The sequence below is a fragment of the Macaca mulatta genome, chromosome 15 (assembly GCF_049350105.2).
Source record: "Macaca mulatta isolate MMU2019108-1 chromosome 15, T2T-MMU8v2.0, whole genome shotgun sequence".
NCBI lineage: Eukaryota > Metazoa > Chordata > Mammalia > Primates > Cercopithecidae > Macaca > Macaca mulatta.
The window spans coordinates 81,865,275-81,884,772 of NC_133420.1; the positions used below are offsets into that span (position 1 = coordinate 81,865,275).

Here is a 19,498-nt window from a genome sequence, read left to right on the forward strand (position 1 = left end):
CTCCAGAATAAAAATGAATAATCTGATATAAATGAATACTAAAGTCTGAACAATAGCACACCTGACAAATAAGGCAATGTGATCATTCCCAAATTTTAAAATCCTGCACTACACAACTAGTACATTTTTGAAGAGAAAAAATAGCGTTAGTAAAAAATCTTCAGAAGCTCAAAAAGTTAAAGTGTGAGGTAATAGCAAGATAAAAGAAACCAAATGTATACAATCAGGAGGAACAGTGGCTAGAGAATAATGATGGAAGCCCTTTTCAAAGAGAAAGGTAACTGCTATACTCTGGTCACCAAAAAAAATGCAATGAAATCTTTTGAATAACATTTAACTTAGATATCAGAACAAATATTCCAACATTAGAAATTATTAGGTGTTGAAAAAATTTGGATGAGAATGGATAATGCAAGTTTGTAGAATCTGTTTACCGAGGCTTTTAAGGATAAGATCTCATCTTTCCATTTACAACTGAACTATACTGTGGGCTTTATAATGAAGTTTAAGAATTGCATTCTGGACCCAAGATTACCTAGATCTGAATTCTACAAGTGTAGCTGTTTGACTTTGGACAACACTCTAAGCTTAAGTTACCTGATCTATAAAACAGGGATAAAAATAACAATACCACATCAGGTTGGTGCGAGGCTTAAAACAATAAGGCAAAAGCCTTATTGCCAGTGCCTGATACACAATAAGCTAAAACATATTAACTATTATTATTATATGGTTACTAGGAGCAACTTACATTTTTATCTCGATTTATATAATATGTTTCTAAAATAATTTGTGTAAATGGAAACTCAGATTCTCCCTGGCTTATAGTACAAATTTACATTCTGTCTTTATAAGTGTGATCTAACTGGAAGGACTTCTCACTCGTATTTTGTTTCTCCACATTTTTCACCACTGCAGAACCATTCATCCACCCAAAGTCAAACATTAAATGGACTAGAGTAATATTTAAATTAAAATAGAAACATCACCATAAAGTTTTAAAATACAATTATGATTTTTAAATTGCATTATCCAAAGTGGGACATCATAGCATGCAATGTCTCAAAGTTCAGTAACTTAACATTTACTGATCATGTAGTAGGCAGGTCCCCTTAGAATCCATGACCCCCATACATACTTATCACAGGATAATTTTAAAAGGATATGTTATGTATGAACTAATTAAAAGTGAATTGGGCCAGTCGCAGTGGCTCACACCTATAATCCCAGCACTTTGGGAGGCTGAAGCAGGTGGATCACCTAAGGTAAGAAGTTCGAGACCAGCCTGGTCAACATTGTGAAACTCCGTCTCTATCGAAAAGTACAAAAATTAGCTGAGTGTGGTGGCACATGCTTGTAGTCCCAGCTGCTGGGGAGGCTGAGGTGGGGGAATTGCTTGAACCTAGGAGGCGGAGGTTGCAGTGAGTCGAGATTGGGCCACTGTACTCCAGCCTAGGTGACAGAGTGAGACCCTGTCAAAAAACAAACAAGCAAAAAAAGTGAATTGCACATGGTTAATATGATGTTATAGCTTCATAAAACGAAGTCTTCCCTGGGTGGGTAGGTCAGTGCGTGTGTGCGTGTGTGCGTGTGTGTGTGTGTACATATGTGTAATTAATACACTCTAATGAATAGTAATAGTCTGAACTGACAAAGAAATGTTTATTGCAGCTTTATTTACAAGAGTAAACAAATAACATATATAACCAACACTAGAAAAATAAATTATATGACCGTCTAAAATAGTTATATGTTATGATTTTTTAAAATATAATGTTAAAGTGAAAAATATTAGTGTGCCTACAGATATGTTAAGATGCATTTTTAAAACTGAAATATTCAAAATGTTCACAGTATTTGCCTCTGGGAGATGGAATTATAAAATACTTTGCTTTTTAAAATAACTATATATAGCTACCAAAACAATTGTAATGTCTACTAACTGTAGACAAAATTTATAAAGAATAAATAAATAAGGAAAATACTTTCAAATTGAGTCTAGTTGAGGATACTAATGAAAACTGTATAAACAACTACAAGCATCTAAAATAACTTCAAAATTAAAATACTACACTGGGAGGTACAATTTCAAAGTGAGTATCAAATTAAGTATCAGTGAACCCCCTACTCCCACGCTCCCCAAGGTAATGTTTGAGAAACAAAAACAAAAGAAAAATGAAATTCAATCTAGAGAAAGAAATGACAAAAAATAGACTAAACACAAGGAAAAGTAAGCCAATGATTTTAGGTTAGTACATCTCAGTTTGTTCTCTTTTATTTTTTTTTCTGCCTCAATACTATTCACAAACACAACATACCCCCAACATTTACATCTCTCATTTTCTATAATGATTCTTGGAAGAGATAAACAGAATCCTAGAAGAAAAGTGTTTAAGGTTCCAAAATATACCCCAGATTACAATTTAGTTGACGGCAAGTTCGCCAAATAGGGGCATATAAGCTCTACTTCTGCAAATTTAGTAAAGACATACACTAGGGAATTTATGGTTTGAACTAGTTCATTTGGAAAAGTTATTAGAAATTAATTTGTCTCTTTGATATCTTATCTTCTCAGCAAAGTATTACTGGTATGATACCAACAAGGAGAGTTTTCTTTATCCTTAGTCTTGGAACAGGCCCCTAGTTATGCTCCCATATTTCCCTCTACTACTATTACAACATACATCATTCTTTTATCACTTCTGCCATTTAATGTCTGCTATCAACTAATTTTAAACTGTAAAAGTTGTAGAATAAAGGAAGTAAAATGGTATCTATGCAGAAAACTGGGTGGGAAAGCTTTCAGCCACTGGAAGAAAGTTGAAGGTTAAATATCTGTTATATTCAAGGAACAACAACATGGTCTGTGTTGCTGGAGTGAATAAGAAGAGAAGGCAAAGATGAGATCAGAGAGATAATGTAGTCAGAACATGTAGGGTCCCACAGGTTGTAGTAAGAACTTAGGTTTTTTATTTTTAATGGTCTGGGAAACCATTGGAGAGACTTGAAGAGAGCAGTGATCTGATTTGACTCACAAAGTTTTGGCAACAATATCCTGGCACCTATGTAAAAAGGCTTAACATCAGAACAAAGAAACCTGCAAGTTATTGCGATAATTCAGGTAATACATGATAGTGTCCTCGACAGAATGGTGACAGCAAGGTGATGGGAAGTAGTCAAATTCTGCACCTGTATTGAAAACATAAAAGGCAACAGTTTTGTTTCGAACACTTTCAGTGTGAGATGCCCATTAGGTATCCAAGTGAAGAGACATTAGGTAGGCAATTAGATATACTCTTTCCTAAAGTACACCAAAGAGATCCAAGGTATATAAACAAATTTACAAATTTGGGAATCATCAGCCTATAGACACAGGTAGAGCATCCAAATTCCAAAATCTGAAATGCTCCAAAATCCTAAACATTTTTGAGCACCAGTATGATCCTCAAAGGAAATGCTCACTGGAGCATTCCAGATTTCAAATTTTCAGCTTTGGGATGCTCAGCCAGTAAATGAAATGCAAATATTCCAAAATCCCAAAAGCTCAAAATGTGAAACACTTCAGGTTTCAGGTTCCAAGCATTTCAGATAAGGGATATTCAACCTGTAGTATAATTTTGAAAGTCAAGGTGATTAGATAAAATCACTTAGGGTGTGAGTATAAACAGAAAAAAAGGGAGAGATCCTAAGAGTGAGGCCTGGGACATTTTAACACTTACAGGACATGGAGACTGGGTAGGACCAGAAAGAAATTAAAAAGGGACAGCTAGAAACTGAAGGAAGAAAACCACCCAATTATAGTACACTGGAAGCCAAGAGCGGAAAAAAAAATGTTTCAAAGAACAGAAAAAAAATATTTCAAGCAACAGAAAGTCATCAATGGGGGAAAAAGAGAAAACAATTAATTAGTATTAATAACAATTAACAAGTATTAATAAAGTATAGTGTTTCAAATCATTTTAGCAATGGAACCTGGTTTAGAAACAAAAAACACAGTGGGCAATGCCACCCCATAAAACAAAAAGGCAGCACTGCTCTAGCTGAAGTGGAGAGAATAGACTGTATCTTCCTGCTTGCTATCATCTAGGTCCTTGAGAAAACACAAAGGGAACACAAAATACACACTGAAAACCACTGTTACAAAGCATCATTTAAAAAACATGTGTTTAAGTTTTAAAGTAATTTATTTCATGTTAATTACAGATATTGGATTTTCACAGTGATTTTTTTAGAAAAGTAAGATCAAAAGTAAAAATCCAATAATTTTAGAGGGATAATATGAACTGTATTATTCAACCTCTCTAAGCCTCACTTGCCTCAACTACTATTATTAAATGAGAATAACACTATATAAACTAAGTTATTTATATAAATAATTTAGCACACTACACAAAACATATGAAGAGCTCAGTAAAGGTTTTTTTTTTTCAGACATTGTCTCACTCTGTGGCCAGGCTGGAATGCAGTGGCATGACCTTGGCTCACTGCAACCTCCGCCTCCCAGGTTCAAGTGATTCTCCTGCCTCAGCCTCCCAAGTAGCTGGAACTACAGGCATGCACCAACATGCTCAGTTAACTTTTTGTATTTTTAGTAGAAACAGGGTTTCATCATATTGGCCAGGATGTTCTCGATCTCTTGACCTTGTGATTCGCCTGCCTCGGCCTCCCAAAGTGCTGGGATTACAGGTGTGAGCTACCACGCCTGGCCAATAAAGGTATTTTTTTTAATAATTATTAGATAAAATTATTGCTGCTGAGTCAGTTACCACACCTAAATACTTGGCTAAACCTTCTCAAAAGGCTCCTTCAACAACTGTAAAGTAAAAGACTACTGAACAGAAACACACAAAATAAACAGAGAAAAATCCTGGAAAATATTGATCCTAAAGACCTCCTCAGCAATCCCCTTTGTATTTGTGAAGATTTGTCCAAAAATAATGTACAAATTTTACAATGAAGGTCTGCCTTAAGTCATAAACTAGAATCATACTTGACAAAATAATTTCTTATAAGAGCAGGCCAAGGAATTCCATTCCCCAAATCCTTTCCAGTTTTAAGACTATACTCCTAGTATGTTTCACTGCAGCTATGTGAATGCCAATTTATAAAAATAATACCTACAGAGCAAATCTCTATCTATATTTTAAGTGATTCAGCTCTAATTACCATAAAGAAAATTCACAAAATTTTAAATGTTACCAAATTGAACCATCCTTCACTTCCAAATTTTGAGGAAACATATGTAAAAGGAAGTAATAATGAAATGCTGAAATGTGAAAAAATATAAATTCTCTGTATGTCCATAAGTTCATACATAAACATTTACATTTTTATTACAGAATAAAAGCATACTTTTTGGTATGATATACTTTCAGCTGTGTGAACATCTTCCTGATTTCTCAGTACTTTTTGTGTGTCCATATTGAGAACCTGAAGCTGCTGGATCAACTCTGCTTGCTGGGCTGTATGTGTACTGTTCTGTTTGTAAAGATTCTGCAGCTCCTGCAGTTCCTTCCTGTGCAAAGCAAGCAATAAATAGAGAAAAGTATGGATAAAGATCATCTCAGTTAAATAATTGTGTTCATCTAAGGTTACAGACTGGCATCCTATTTTTCATCTATTATTTGTACTGCAAGCAAACTTATTAATAAAAGAAATAATGAAGTACTTAATATTTATCACATACACAGATAAAGTATTGATACAACGACTATGACTTTCAAAGCCAAATACATATTAATTTTCTTTTGTAGCTTGATAGTAATAAAAACCGTGGATATACATAGTACCACCTTTTATTTAAATTAAGTAAACACTTAAGTTTCAAGAATTAACAAGTGGTAAGGTCAACTATAGTTATTAGACAGTTTTGAACAAAGGGTATGTCAACCTTTCATTTTATATTATTATACAGAACTTTAAATTTATTAAAAAGAATCCCAAAGGGCAAATTTAAGTTTTCAAACCAAAGTTCCTTAAAGCACAACTGCCAATTCTAATTTGTAACCTCAGAGTCCTGGGCTGGGATTCTTGTGACTCCTCTAACTCAGCTTGAAGGAACTGATGAGGTTAAAAAAAAGTCAGAAAGTCACAAGAAAAATCTAGTCCTTCCAACCTACCCACGATAAAAGTGATAAGCAGGAGGACAAATGAACTGGTGGTGGTAATGACGGCACTAAGAGTCTAGGAGAACCACACCTTTGAGACAGAGGTTTCCAGATTGCTGTGGTAGTGAATCCTGTGTAATACAGATTATACAAACTGGGAATTCTTTTGTATATTTAATTTGAACAGAGAAATATTTATAAAGCACTATTACATCAAAATATACTATAAACAGTAGTCTCTTGGTATCTATGGGAGAATGGTTTCAAGACCCACTTTGAATATGAAAATTTACAGATGCTCAAGTCCCTTATATAAAATGATATGGTTTTGCATATAATCTATGCACATCCTCCCAAATACTTTAAGTCATCTCTAGATTACTTATAATACCTAATACAAAGTACATGCTATGCAAACAATGTTATACTGTATTGTTTAGGGAATAATGACAAGAAAAAGTCTGTAGATGTTATACACATTCGGTACAGATGCAACCACTCATTCTTTTTCCCTGATATTTTCAATCTTTGACTGGTTGAATCCATGGATATGGAATCCATGGATATGAAAGGTTGATTGTACTTATATAATATTTTGAAGATTGTATTTCTTAATGGAACTTTTTTTACCTATAACTTTAAACTAGTCATTCATTCACATAAGTCTTAAAAGAAAGGAATAAGAGATAACAGAGACAGTTGTTGAACATGGATGAAAATTAGTATGGGAGCAAGGAGTTCTGCTTCTTAGAGATTTAGAACATTAATGTTCTCAAACCACAACTACCCCCCCTGCATTCATACAGATACATGGATATACACCATTTTCCTGTAACAATTCAAAAAACTGAAACATGCAGAAAATAGCAGTCAAAAACGGGGAAGGGGAGAGAAGAGAATCAATAATGGCACAACGCCTTCAGGAAATGTAATACAAGAGGAGGGGAAAAAAGACCCATAGTAATCAGGCATGATGATTATTGCCATTTTTCACTAATAACATTAGCAAAATTTATCAAAGGAAATACGCAACAGGGCAGGAGAAAATTCCATCATAGTTAAGACATGTTAGCCAGGAGGCCAAAAAAAATGTCGCATTTAGAAAGGAGACATGATGAACATAAAACAAATTATCTTTCAATATAGTGTTAAAACATAGCAAATTTATGTATATTCCAATGTTAGCAGACATCTGGCATTTCTTAATGAGAAGGCCCGAATCAGTAGCTGGTCTTCATTTAAGGATAATGTACAACAAAATATATGTATCTTTAGTCATAAGAAACACACTAGGCAGGGCGCAGTGGCTCACATCTGTAATCCCAGTACTTCAGAGGCCAAGGCAGATGGATCGCCTGAGGTCAGGAGTTCAAGACCAGTCTGACCAACAGTGAAACCCCGTCTCTACTAAAATTACAAAAATCAGCTGGGCGTGGTAGCATGTACCTGTAGTCCCAGCTACTCAGGAGGCTGAGGCAGAGGAATCACTTGAGGCTGAGGCACAGGAATCACTTGAAACTGAGCCGAGATCACACCACTGCTCTCCAACCTGGATGACAGAGCCAGACTCCGTCAAAAAAAAAAAAACAAACAAAAAACAAACACACACACACACATACACTGAAGGGTAGGGAGATGCTCATACTATTATGATGCTTTGCAAATTAAAAATCAACCTGGGAAAAAGTACATTTTTCTCTACTATCTCATACTATTTTCTGGGCATGCTCTCAATAAGTGGAAATGAAGTATAATCTTATACTATGCAGATACGTTTATTTCTCTCTATCTCCCCACACCACCCTCAGAAAAGTAGAAGTGATGGTATGTACACCAATGTTGCAAATATAAAAAGCAAGCAAAGCTCACAAAACTCACACATCTGAACCAGCGGAAAGCAATGAATTTGTCTACACCTTTCCTCATTTGAAAATAAGTAAAGAAAAACAGGGTGGGCCAAGATGGTCGACTAGAAACAGCTGTGGTCGGAGGCCCCCCCACCAAAAAGAACGAAAACAATGAGTGAATCCTGCACTGGCAACTGAGGTATCCAAGTTCTCTCATTGGGACTGACTAGGCAGCTGGCACAACCCACAGAGAGCAAGGAAAAGCAGGGTGGTGCAACGGCCTACCTGAGAGCCACACAGGGTAAGGGGAGCTCCTACCACCAGTCAAGGGAAATGGTGAGTGATGGAGCTACTCTGCCTGGGAAACCACATGTTTTCCATGGATCTGTGCTACCCACAGATCAGAAGATCCCCCTCGTGAGCCCATGCCACCAGGGCCTTGGGTCCCAAGTGCAGAGCTGTCCAGATTCTCGGCAGCCTCTTGGTGGCCTCTCAGCAGCCAATGAGTTGGCGACTACCTACAGCTACCAACTTCCTAGTGGATCATCACTGCGGCTGCCTGCTGCCTAAGATGCCTGAGTTCCTGGGGAGCAGGGGCAAGGGGTGACAGCCATCACTGCAGCTCCAGTCTGCCAATCTTCCCCTGCCAGTGCCAGGAAGACTAGATGGTTTGGACCCAGACGGAATTCCCCACAGCACACACAGTGGCTATGGCTATGGCAGATCATGGCCAGACTGCCTCTTCAGGCGGAACCCTAACCCATCCCTCCTCACTGGGTGGGGCCTTCCTGCAGGAATTTTGGCAACTGCAGCCAGGGGTTTAGGGACAGAACTCTGATGTCCCTGGGACTGAGCCTCTAGTGGGAGAGGTGGCCACAGTCTTCACAGATTAGCAGACTTAGACTTTCCCCCTGCTAGCTCGGAGGAATCCGGGCAGTCCAGATGAGTGGGATTCCCCACAGCACAGCACACCTGCTCTACCAAGGGGCAGCCAGAATGCTTCATTAAGCGCGTCCCAGATCCCCTGCCTCCAGACTGGGTGAGATTCCCAATAGGGGTTGCCAGACACCTTAAACAGGAGCATTCCTGTTGGCATCAGTTTGGTGCCCCTCTGGGACAAAGATCCCAGCCAGAGGAAGGAGCAGGCAGCCATCTTTGCTATTCTGCATCTTCCACTGGTGATACCTCCAGGTGCAGAAGGGACCCAAGTGAATAGGTTCTGGAATGACCCCCAGCAAACCACAGAAGCCCTATGGAAGAGGGGCCTGACTGTTAAAAGAAAAACAAACAGAAAGCAACAATAACAGCATCCAACAAAAAGGTCCTTGCAAACTGAAAGATCAAAGCTAGATAAACTCACAAAGATGAGAAAGAATCAATGAAAAAACAATGAAAACTCAAAAAGTCAAAATGCCTCTTCTCCATATGATCATAATACCTCTCCAGGAAATGCACGGAACTGGGCAGAGGCAGAGATGGATGAACTGACACAAGTAGGCCTCAGAAGGTGGGTACTAATGAACTTAGAGAGCTAAAGGAGCATGTTCTAACCCAATACAAAGAAGCTAAGAACCATGATAAAACATTATAGGAGCTGTTAACCAGAAAAATCGGTTTGAAAAGAACATAAATAACCTAAGGGAGTTGAAAAACACAACCTGAGAACATCACAATGCAACAAGTATCAACAGCCAAGCTGACCAAGCAGAGGAAAGAATTTCAGAACTTAAAGACTATCTTGCTGAAATAAGACAGGCAGACAAGATGAGAGAAAAAAGAATGAAAAGAAACAAACAAAACCTCCATGAACTTTGGGATTATGTAGAAATACCGAACCTATAACTGACTGGGCTACCTGAAAGAGATGGGGAGAATAGAACCAAGGTGGAAAACATACTTCACGATATCATCTAGGAGAACTTCCCTAACCTGACAGGCAAACATTCAAATTCACGAAATCCAAAGAACCCCAGTAAGATACTCCATGAGATGATCAGCCCTAAGACACATAATCATCAAATTCACCAAGGTCAAAATGAAGGGAAAAAAATGTTAACAGCAGCCAGAGAGAAAGGTGAGGTCACCTACAAAGGGAAACCCATTAGACTAACAGCAAACTTCTCAGCAGAAACCCTACATGCGAGAAGAGATTGGGGGCCAATATTCAACATTCTTAAAGAAAAGGATTTCCAACCCAGAATTTCATATCCAGCCAAACTAAGCTTCATAAGCTAAGGAAAAATAAAATCCTTTTCAGACAAGCAACTGCTGAGGGAATTAGTGACCACCAGGCTTACCTCGCAAGAGCTCCTGAAGGAAGCACTAAATATCAAAAGGAAAAACCACTACTAGCCACTGCAAAAACACACTGAAGTACAAAGACCAATGACACTAAAAAGCAACTACATCACTAAGTCTGATAAATAACCAGCTACCATCATAACAGGATCAAATTCACAGATAACAATATTAACCTTAAATGTAAATGGGCTAAATGCCCCCAATTAAAAGACACAGAATGGCAAGCTGGATAGAGTCAAGACACATCAGTGTGCTGGATTTAAGAGACCCATCTCACATGCAAAGACACACATAGGCTCAAAATAAAGGAATGGAGGAAAATATACCAAGCAAATGGAAAGCAGAAAAAAGCAAGATCTGCAATCCTAGTTTCTGACAAAATAGAGTTTAAACCAACAGAGATCAGAAAAGACAAAGGGGGCATTACGTAATGGTAAAGGGTTCAATTCAATGAGAAGAGCTAACTATCCTAAATATATATGCACCTAATACAGGAGCACCCAGATTTATAAAACAAGCTCTTAGAGACCTACAAAGACACTTAGACTCCCACACAATAATAGTGGGAGACTTATCACCCCACTGTCATTATTAGACAGATCATCAAGACGAAATTAATAAGGATACTTGGGATGTGAACTCAGCTCTGGATCAAGTGGACCTGATAAATATCTACAGAACTCTCTACCCAAAAACAACAGAATATATATTCTTCTTGGCGACACACAGCACTTACTGTAAAAACGATCACGTACTTGTAAGTAAAACACTCCTCAGCAAATACAAAAGAACTGAAATCATAACAGGCTCTCAGAAAACAGCACAATCAAATTATAACTCAAGATAAAGAAACCCACTGAAAACACAAAACTACATGGAAATTGAACAACCTGCTCCTGAATGACTCCTGGGTAAATAATGAAATTAAGGCAGAAATCAAGAAGTTCTTTGAAACCAATGAGAACAAAGAGACAACACACAGAGTCTCTGGGATGCAGCTACAGCAGTGTTAAGAGGGAAATTTAATAACTGGGAGGTGGAGGTTGCAGTGAACCAAGGTCATGCCATTGCACTCCATCCTGGGCAACAAGAGCAAAACTCTGTCTCAAACAAACAAACAAACAAACAAAATCCTCAATAAAATACTGGCAAACTGAATACAGCAGCACATTCATAAAGCTTATCCACTACGATCAAGTCAGCTTCATCCCCAGAATGCAAGGCTGGTTCAACATACACAAATCAATAAATCTAATTCATCACATAAACAGAACTAAAGACAAAAAAACACGATTATCTCAACAGACACAGAAAAGGCCTTCGATAAAATTCAACATCCCTTCATGTTAAAAACTCTCAATAAACTAGGTATTGACTGAACATACCTAAAAATAATAAGAGCCATTTATGACAAACCCACAGCCAATATCATACTGAATGGGCAAAAGCTGGAAGCATTTCCCTTGAAAACTGGCACAAGACAAGGTTGCCCTCTCTCACCACTTCTATTGAACATAGTATTGGAAGTTCTGGCCACGGCAGTCAGGCAAGACAAAGAAACAAAAGGTATTCAAACGGGAAGAGAGGAAGTCAAACTGTCTCTGTCTGCAGATGACATGATTCTATATCTAGAAAACTCCATTGTGACAGCCCAAAAGTTTTCTAAATTGATATGCAACTTCAGCAAAGTCTCAGGATACAAAATGAATTGCAAAAATCACAACCATTCCCAAACACCAACAATAGACAAGCAGAAAGCCCAATCATGAATGAACTCCCATTCACAAATGCTACAAAAAGAATAAAATGCCTAGGAATACAGCTAACAAGGGAAGTGAAGGAGTGAAGGACCTCTTCAAGGAGAACTACAAACCACTGCTCAAGGAAATAAGAGAGGGCAAAAACAAATGAAAAAACATTCCATCATGGATAGAAAGAATCAATATCATGAAAATGGCCATACTGCCCAAAGTAATTTATAGATTCAATGCTATTCCCATTAAACTACCATTAACATTCTTCACAGTTTTAGAAAAAACTACATTAAAATTCATATGGAACCAAAAAAGAGCCAGTATAGCCAAGACAATCCTAAGCAAAAAGAACAAAGCCAGCGGCATCACACCACCCAACTTCAAACGATACTACAGGGCAACAGTAAGCAAAACAACATGGTACTGGTACAAAAATAGACACATGGACCAAAAGAACAGAATAGAGATCTCAGAAATAAGACCGCAAATCTACCACCATCTGATCTTTGACAAACCTGACAAAAACAAGCAATGGGAAAAGGATCCCCTATTTAATAAATGCTGCTGGGAAAGCTGGCTAGCCATAAGCAGAAAACTGAAACTGGACCCCATCCTTACACCTTATGCAAAAATTAATTCAAGACAGGTTAAAGACTCATTAAATGTAAAACCCAAAAGTATAAAAATCCTAGAAGGAAATCTCATCCAACCATTCAGGATATAGGCACAGGCAAAGATTTCATGACAAAAACATCAAAAGCAATTGTAACAAAAGCAAAAATGGACAAATGTTATCTAACTAAACTAAAGAGCTTCTGCACAGCAAAAGAAACTAGCATCAAGTGAACAGGCAACCTACATAATGGGAGAAAATTTTTGCAATCCATCCATCTGACAAAGGGCTAATATCCAGAATCTACAAGGAACTTAAACAAATTTACCAGAAAAAAACAAACAACCCCATTAAAAAGTGGGCAAAGGACATGAATAGACACTTCTCAAAAGAAGACATTTATGATGCCAACAAACATGAAAAAAAGCTCAACATCACTGATCATTAGAGAAATGCAAATCAAAACCACAATAAGATACCATCACACACCAGTGAGAATGGATATTATTAAGAAGTCAGCCAGGCACGGTGTCTCACTCCTGTAATCCCAGTACTTCAGGAGGCCGAGGTAGGTAGATCACAAAGTCAAGAGATCGAGACCATCCTGGCCAACATGGTGAAACCCCATCTCTACTAAAAATACAAAAACTAGCTGGGCATGGTGGCACACACCTGTAGTCCCAGCTACTCAGGAGACTGAGACATATGAATTGCTTGAACTGGGAAGGCATAAGTTGCAGTGAGCCGAGATCGCTCCACTGCACTCCAGCCTGGTGACAGAGTGAGACTCCATCTCCAAAAAAAAAAAAAAAAAAAAAAAAAAAAAAAAAAAAAGGGTCAAGGAACAACAGATTCTAGCAAGGCTGTGGAGAAATAGGAACGCTTTTACACTGCTGGTGGGAATGTATATTAGTGCAACCATTGTGGAAGACAGTGCAGCGATTCCTCAAAGACCTAGAACCAGAAACACCATTTGACCCAGCAATCCCATTACTGGGTATATACCAAAAAGAATATAAATCATTCTATTATAAAGATACATACACGTGTTATGTTCATTGCAGCACTATTCACAATAGCAAAGACATCAAATCAACCCAAATGCCATCAAAGACAGACTGGATAGAGAAAATGTGGTACATATACAACATGGAATATGATGCAGCCATAAAAAGCAACGAGATCATGTCCTTTGCAGGGACATAGATGGAGCTGGAAGCCATTATCGCCAGCAAACTAACGCAGGAACACAGATCTAAACACTGCATGTAGTGGGAGCTGACCAATGAGAATACATGGATATACATAGAGGAAAAATACACACTGGGGCCTGTCAGTGGGGAGGGTGGTGTGTGTGGGGAGGGAGAGCATCAGGATAAACAGCTAACATATGTGGGGCTTAATACCTAGGTGATAAGATTGATAGGTGCTGCAAACCACCATGGCACGTATTTACTATGTAACAAACCTGCACATGTATCCTAGAACTTGAAACAAAATTAAATTTTTTAAAAAAAGAAAAACAGGACATCTAAAGGGATAGGGGGAATAAAATTAAGAAAAATGAAATGTAATTGTGCATACTCAGAGGAAGAATATACTTCTCAGTAGGAGTAACATAAGAACTTAGAAGAAGAGTGAAGAAGTACAAAAAGTAAGCCATCATTCCCCTGTGAAATACCAATAGAAAGCCAAGATGTAAGGACATCTCTGTGAGGGCAGGAACTTTCTTGTTCACTGCTATAAACAGAGCACCTAGGACAGTTCCTGTCTCTTATTAAGTATTTGTTGTTGTATGGGACACATACATCTTTTGAGATTCAACCTCAGGTAGCTACTAGAATTTTGAGTCCATTTTTCTGCCTCAGCCTACTAATAGATACATCAGCCTACCAAATATATACAGTTCATATGACTCCATCACGGGAGGATAACGAGCTGCACGCCTACAGTCTTTTTCTCCGTTTACCATTTCCAGACTGGGATAAACAATGCTACTATACAGGGGTAGTATGAGCAACAAACCGGAAGACAAAACACAAAAGGAAACCAGAGAGATAAATTATCTTCTTCCATCTGATGGCTTGCTCTACGGCATGGTTTCTCAGTTCTTGAGTGGCTAAGTCAGTGACCTGATGTCTTCATGGTTTATCATGAAGCAATGGCCAGAACAACAATGCATTACCTCAAATTACTTTTTATCCTTCCCTGCCTCAGATTCTTGTTCTTTTGCCTACTCTGTACTGGAAATGAATCTCCCAAGTAATCAGTATGTAATCCCTGACTCAGGCTCTGTGAAAACAGTTGTTGAATGAATGAAATGAAAAAGATAAAAAAGAATTGATACAAAGAAAACAAAATGCCATCACAGCTTTAAATCCATAATGAGAGTAGTTACAAGCAAAATCAAAGTTATGAAACATAAAATTGTTACGTTCAAACTTGAGAAGCTCCTCTAGATACAGATGAAAGAGGATTAAGGAAAATCTAGGTTAGCTGAAAGAGAAGATGCTGACAACCAACAATACTTCTTCCCATCTCATGAAGGATATTAAGTTGTGTAGAATATTATTGTACTGCTGAAATATAAACCTAACAATCTTTCATTTACCAGTGATTGTTTTAGTCCATTTTTGTTAGTTACAACAGAATCCCTAAAACTGGATAATTTACAAAGAAAAATGAATTTATTTCTTACAGTTATTCTTACAGAAGTCCAAGGTTGAAGGGTTCCATCTGCTGAGGGCCTTCTTCCTCGTGGGGACTCTATGCAGAGTCCTGAGGCAGTGCCAGACATCATATGGCGAAGAGGCTGAGCATACTAACTCAGGTCTCTCTTCCTCTTATAAGGCCAACAGTCGCATTCCCATAATAACCCATTAATACCTAAGTGGATTAATTCATTCATGAGAATGGATTAATTCATTCATGAGGGCAGAGCCCTCATGACCCAATGGCCTCTTAAAGTCCCAATGTTCGAATTCTGCCACACTGAGGATTAAATTTGAACATTAACTTTGGATGGGACAAATATTCAAACCATATCAGTGATGCTGTAAGTAGGCCATGTGATTAAATTAGGAATATCCCTTTAAAACCAGGTTTGATAGGAAACACTAACAGAGGGTTTTGAAGAGCTTCTCTACATATTCTGCAATAAAAAACAAACAAACAAACAAAAAAAAACCTGATACCTTCCAAAAACAAAGATCTATGGCTTGTTCACATTACATTTGCTTTTCTCTATTCTAAGACCCAAACTGGAGCATCAGACTGTAGTGGAAATAGGCTATTCTCCTGGAAAAAGGTGAAAAGCAAAGGCAAATCAAACAATGGCTCCTTTAAAGCATTTGCAAAGACTCTCATTTCACTGGCCAAAATAAGTCACATGACTAAATTGGATGCCAACAGGGGCAGAAAGCATATGGTAGCAATAGGGAAAGCCCTGGTAAAAACGGGCCCATGAGATGAATCAAAACAAACAGTATTGAATGAACAAATCAAGAGTAAAAAGTTTAGTGATGAACACTGAAGTACTATATAGAATTATGCCTAAACATCTGTGTTCACTGTGGTTATACAAGAGGAGATAAATGCTATAATTCTTAAGATACAAATTGGAGGGAGTCAAAATGGTTGAATTTATGTGCTCATTTCCAGAGTATGTAGAGCAGAGTGCCAAAATCAACTAGAGATGAAATGTAGTTTAAAAAAAAATCATGAATCTCCAAGGTTTTTCATATCAGTTTGTTCTTAGTTTTAGAAAGATAGTGTTCCTTATAGAGAAAAACTAATTATCTAAGATGTAATAATCTCCTCAAGTTCACAGAGAGCCTTATTGTTTCATTATATGAAAAAAAAACTAAAATTATTAGTTATCAAAAGAGCATGTGCAATATAGTCCCTTTTATTTAAAAATGTCTGTCTACTCAATCTTCAATTTATAAATAGGGACTGAGAAAAATCTAGAACAATGATCACAAAATTTTATGGCTATTATTTCTCTAGGGATACATTTTTAGTGTAATTGTTTTCTTTTACCTTCCTTATACTTTTCTGTACTGCATGTATTTATTTTTATATAATTCATGTTTATCATTTGTACCAAAATAACTATAGCACAATTCATAGTAAAAATAAAACAACTAATTTTTATCCACCAAAACAACTGCACAGTAAAACTATATGCAATAAAAGAAAAATCATTTGAAAACTATATGGGAAGGGAAAATTACATTTAAAATAGTAACAAGAAACAAGAAAGAGCTAGGAATAAATTTAATGAGAAATGTTCAAAACCTGTATGAGGAAAGACACAGAAGTAGACTGAAACAAATGAAATGACACACCACACTCTGGGACAAGAAGACTGAACACCATAAAGATGTCAATTCTCCTTAGATTATTGTAAATTTTATGTGCTAATAATATACCAAGAAAAAATAAGCAAGTTTACTCTAAAGTTTATGTGCAAAGACTAACAGGGAATAATGGCCAGAAAAGCTCTGAAGAAGAGTAGTAACTGAGAATGGGCCAATCTTCATCATCTCTACTCTGTTTAGCCTAAGAGACCAATCTCTCTAAAGACTAGATTATACTGCTCCTTGTTTTCTGACTCTGACTGAATTTCATCAGTTGAAGGCACTAGCTGGTGATTCCAGGGTAAAGGAGAAAGAGGTCCGGATATTTATTTACCCAGCTCACTCTCTGCTGAGCCACAGTTTGATAGTGCCTGTGTTCCTCTGTCTAAGGTTATTGCTCTTATTGGGCAGCTTCTGTCACAGGATATTAATTCTTGTCCCTTCTGGCTAAGGGTGGTAATGGTTTCCTGTTGTTGATAATCCATGGTCAGTATTTTCTGAATCTATTATCTATTCAGAGAGAACTGGTATCTTTATCATAGTGAGTCTTCCAAACCATGAACTTTGTTATTTCCCTGAACATATTAGATCTTTTATTTTTCTCAATGTTTGTAGAATTCTCTGAATAGAGGTAACACACATTTTTCATTAGATTTGCTTTTCATACCTCCAGTAATATTGTAAATTCTTCTTAAGTTTATTTCCTAATATGTTTTGCTGGTATAAAAATGCAATTAAGTTTTATATACTGACCATGTATCCACCAAGCATGATAAACTTATTAAACTATATATAAATTATTTTGGGTTATCTACGTGAATTAATCATGTTTTAGCAAATAACTAGGATTTCTGCTTTCATTTCTAGGTCTTGTATCTTTTTATTCTTCTTTCCTTACTACATACTTGTTATTTCTGACTATGTGCTAGACCTTACTTTGTAAAACTTTAGATATAATTTAAGTCCAGATTATTTTATCATTCTCCAAAGAAAACTCACTTGCTTCTGCTAAGCATCTGAGAAAACCAGCAATCCAGATGTATTAATCCAATTTCAGGATTCTGTCTGAAAATTTTCTGAACCAAAATTATGACTGCACTGTCTTGACTCAATTTCTAACAAAAATTCTCACCTCAATTGTAGAACCATTACTTATTCAGGCAAAAGTTTTGGTTAAGCAATTTAATCAGTTATCCTTTTTTATGCCATAGCTAGGTAAATATATCCATATGCTCTATATAGATTACAGACATGTACATCATAATATATGCATAGAGTTGGACTTCCATATCTGTGGTTTCTGCTTCCACAAATTCAGCCAACAATAGATCAAAAACAATAATTTTAAAAATATAACAACAAAATAATACAAACAAAAAATACAGTATAACAACTATTTACATAGGATTTACATTGTATTTGATATTATTAATAGAAGTAATCTAAAGATTTGAAGTATACAGGAGGATGCACATAAGTTATATGCAAATATTGCCATTTTATGTAAGGGGCTTGAGCATCTATAGATTTTGGTATCCATATTGAGGCCTAAAACCAATCCCCCACAGATACCAAGGAATGACTGTATATACTTATTTATACTGTAACCTAGGCAAAAATCATTTGAGGTAGAGTTCACAAAAATATCCTTTAGCACAATGGGTGACATGGATCAAATATTCAATAAAATATAAGTGACTATGAACTTCAAACAAGGGACTCCATACAGAAACAGTGGCTCTATCATTTATCAGTGTGGAAAAGTGTATCCAAATAAGAAAGTGCCTAGACCACTTTTTCCACAATTATGGCTTTATATGTCTTGATTACAACATAGATTCAATAAACTGGGACTGGTATATCATAACCACCCTCTCCCAATGAAATAATGATGAAAGAAATAAGACACGCAGTATATCCAACAGTAATCCTCATACAAGATAACTCAGGAGACACATTGTAGACATCTCAACTACTAACTTATAATGAGGATTCAAGACGAAGTACACTGCTCCAAACTACCAACTTTGTGCTATTATTCTTCTCCTCTGTGAATCCTTTTATTCAAAATTTCAGCTTTTATTTTAGATACAGGGGGTACATGTGTGGTACTATTACTTGACTCTATTGCTTGATGCTGAAGTTTGGGTATGGATCCTGTTACCCAGGTGGTAAATATAGTACCCAGCAGGTAGATTTTCCACCCATGCACCCTCACTCCCTTCACCGTCTAGTAGTCCACAGTGTCTACTGCTCCTATGTTTATGTCGATGGGTGCTCAGTGTTTAGCTCCCACTTATAAGTGAGAACATGAAGTATTTGGTTTTTTGTTCCTACATTAATTCACATAGGCCATATGCCTCTCTGAGTCCTTATCATCAAACTCTTACAATTACACATGGCCCACTAGTTATTATTCTTTTACTATTGTATAAGAAAAAGTACATGTGAGGATATTCTTGCTTTATTTGTAATAACTTACAGCTCTTGCAATACACTAAATTTAAATATACAA

The 19,498-nt window shown here is 36.9% G+C and overlaps 1 protein-coding gene across 8 annotated transcripts in view; it reads right to left on the bottom strand.

Moving 5' to 3' along the window:
- Positions 1 to 19,498, bottom strand: part of CNTLN (centlein) — a 367,082-nt gene that overhangs the window by 208,147 nt on the left and 139,437 nt on the right. For 4 of the 8 annotated variants that reach the window (XM_077966047.1, XM_028835147.2, XM_015117646.3 and 1 more), the window contains exon 7: positions 5,353 to 5,515. In XM_077966047.1, the coding sequence (XP_077822173.1) occupies positions 5,353 to 5,515 (163 nt within the window). The remainder of the gene's footprint in view (positions 1 to 5,352; positions 5,516 to 19,498) is intronic. The other 4 variants (XM_077966048.1, XM_077966046.1, XM_077966045.1 and 1 more) reach the window with 1 other exon arrangement.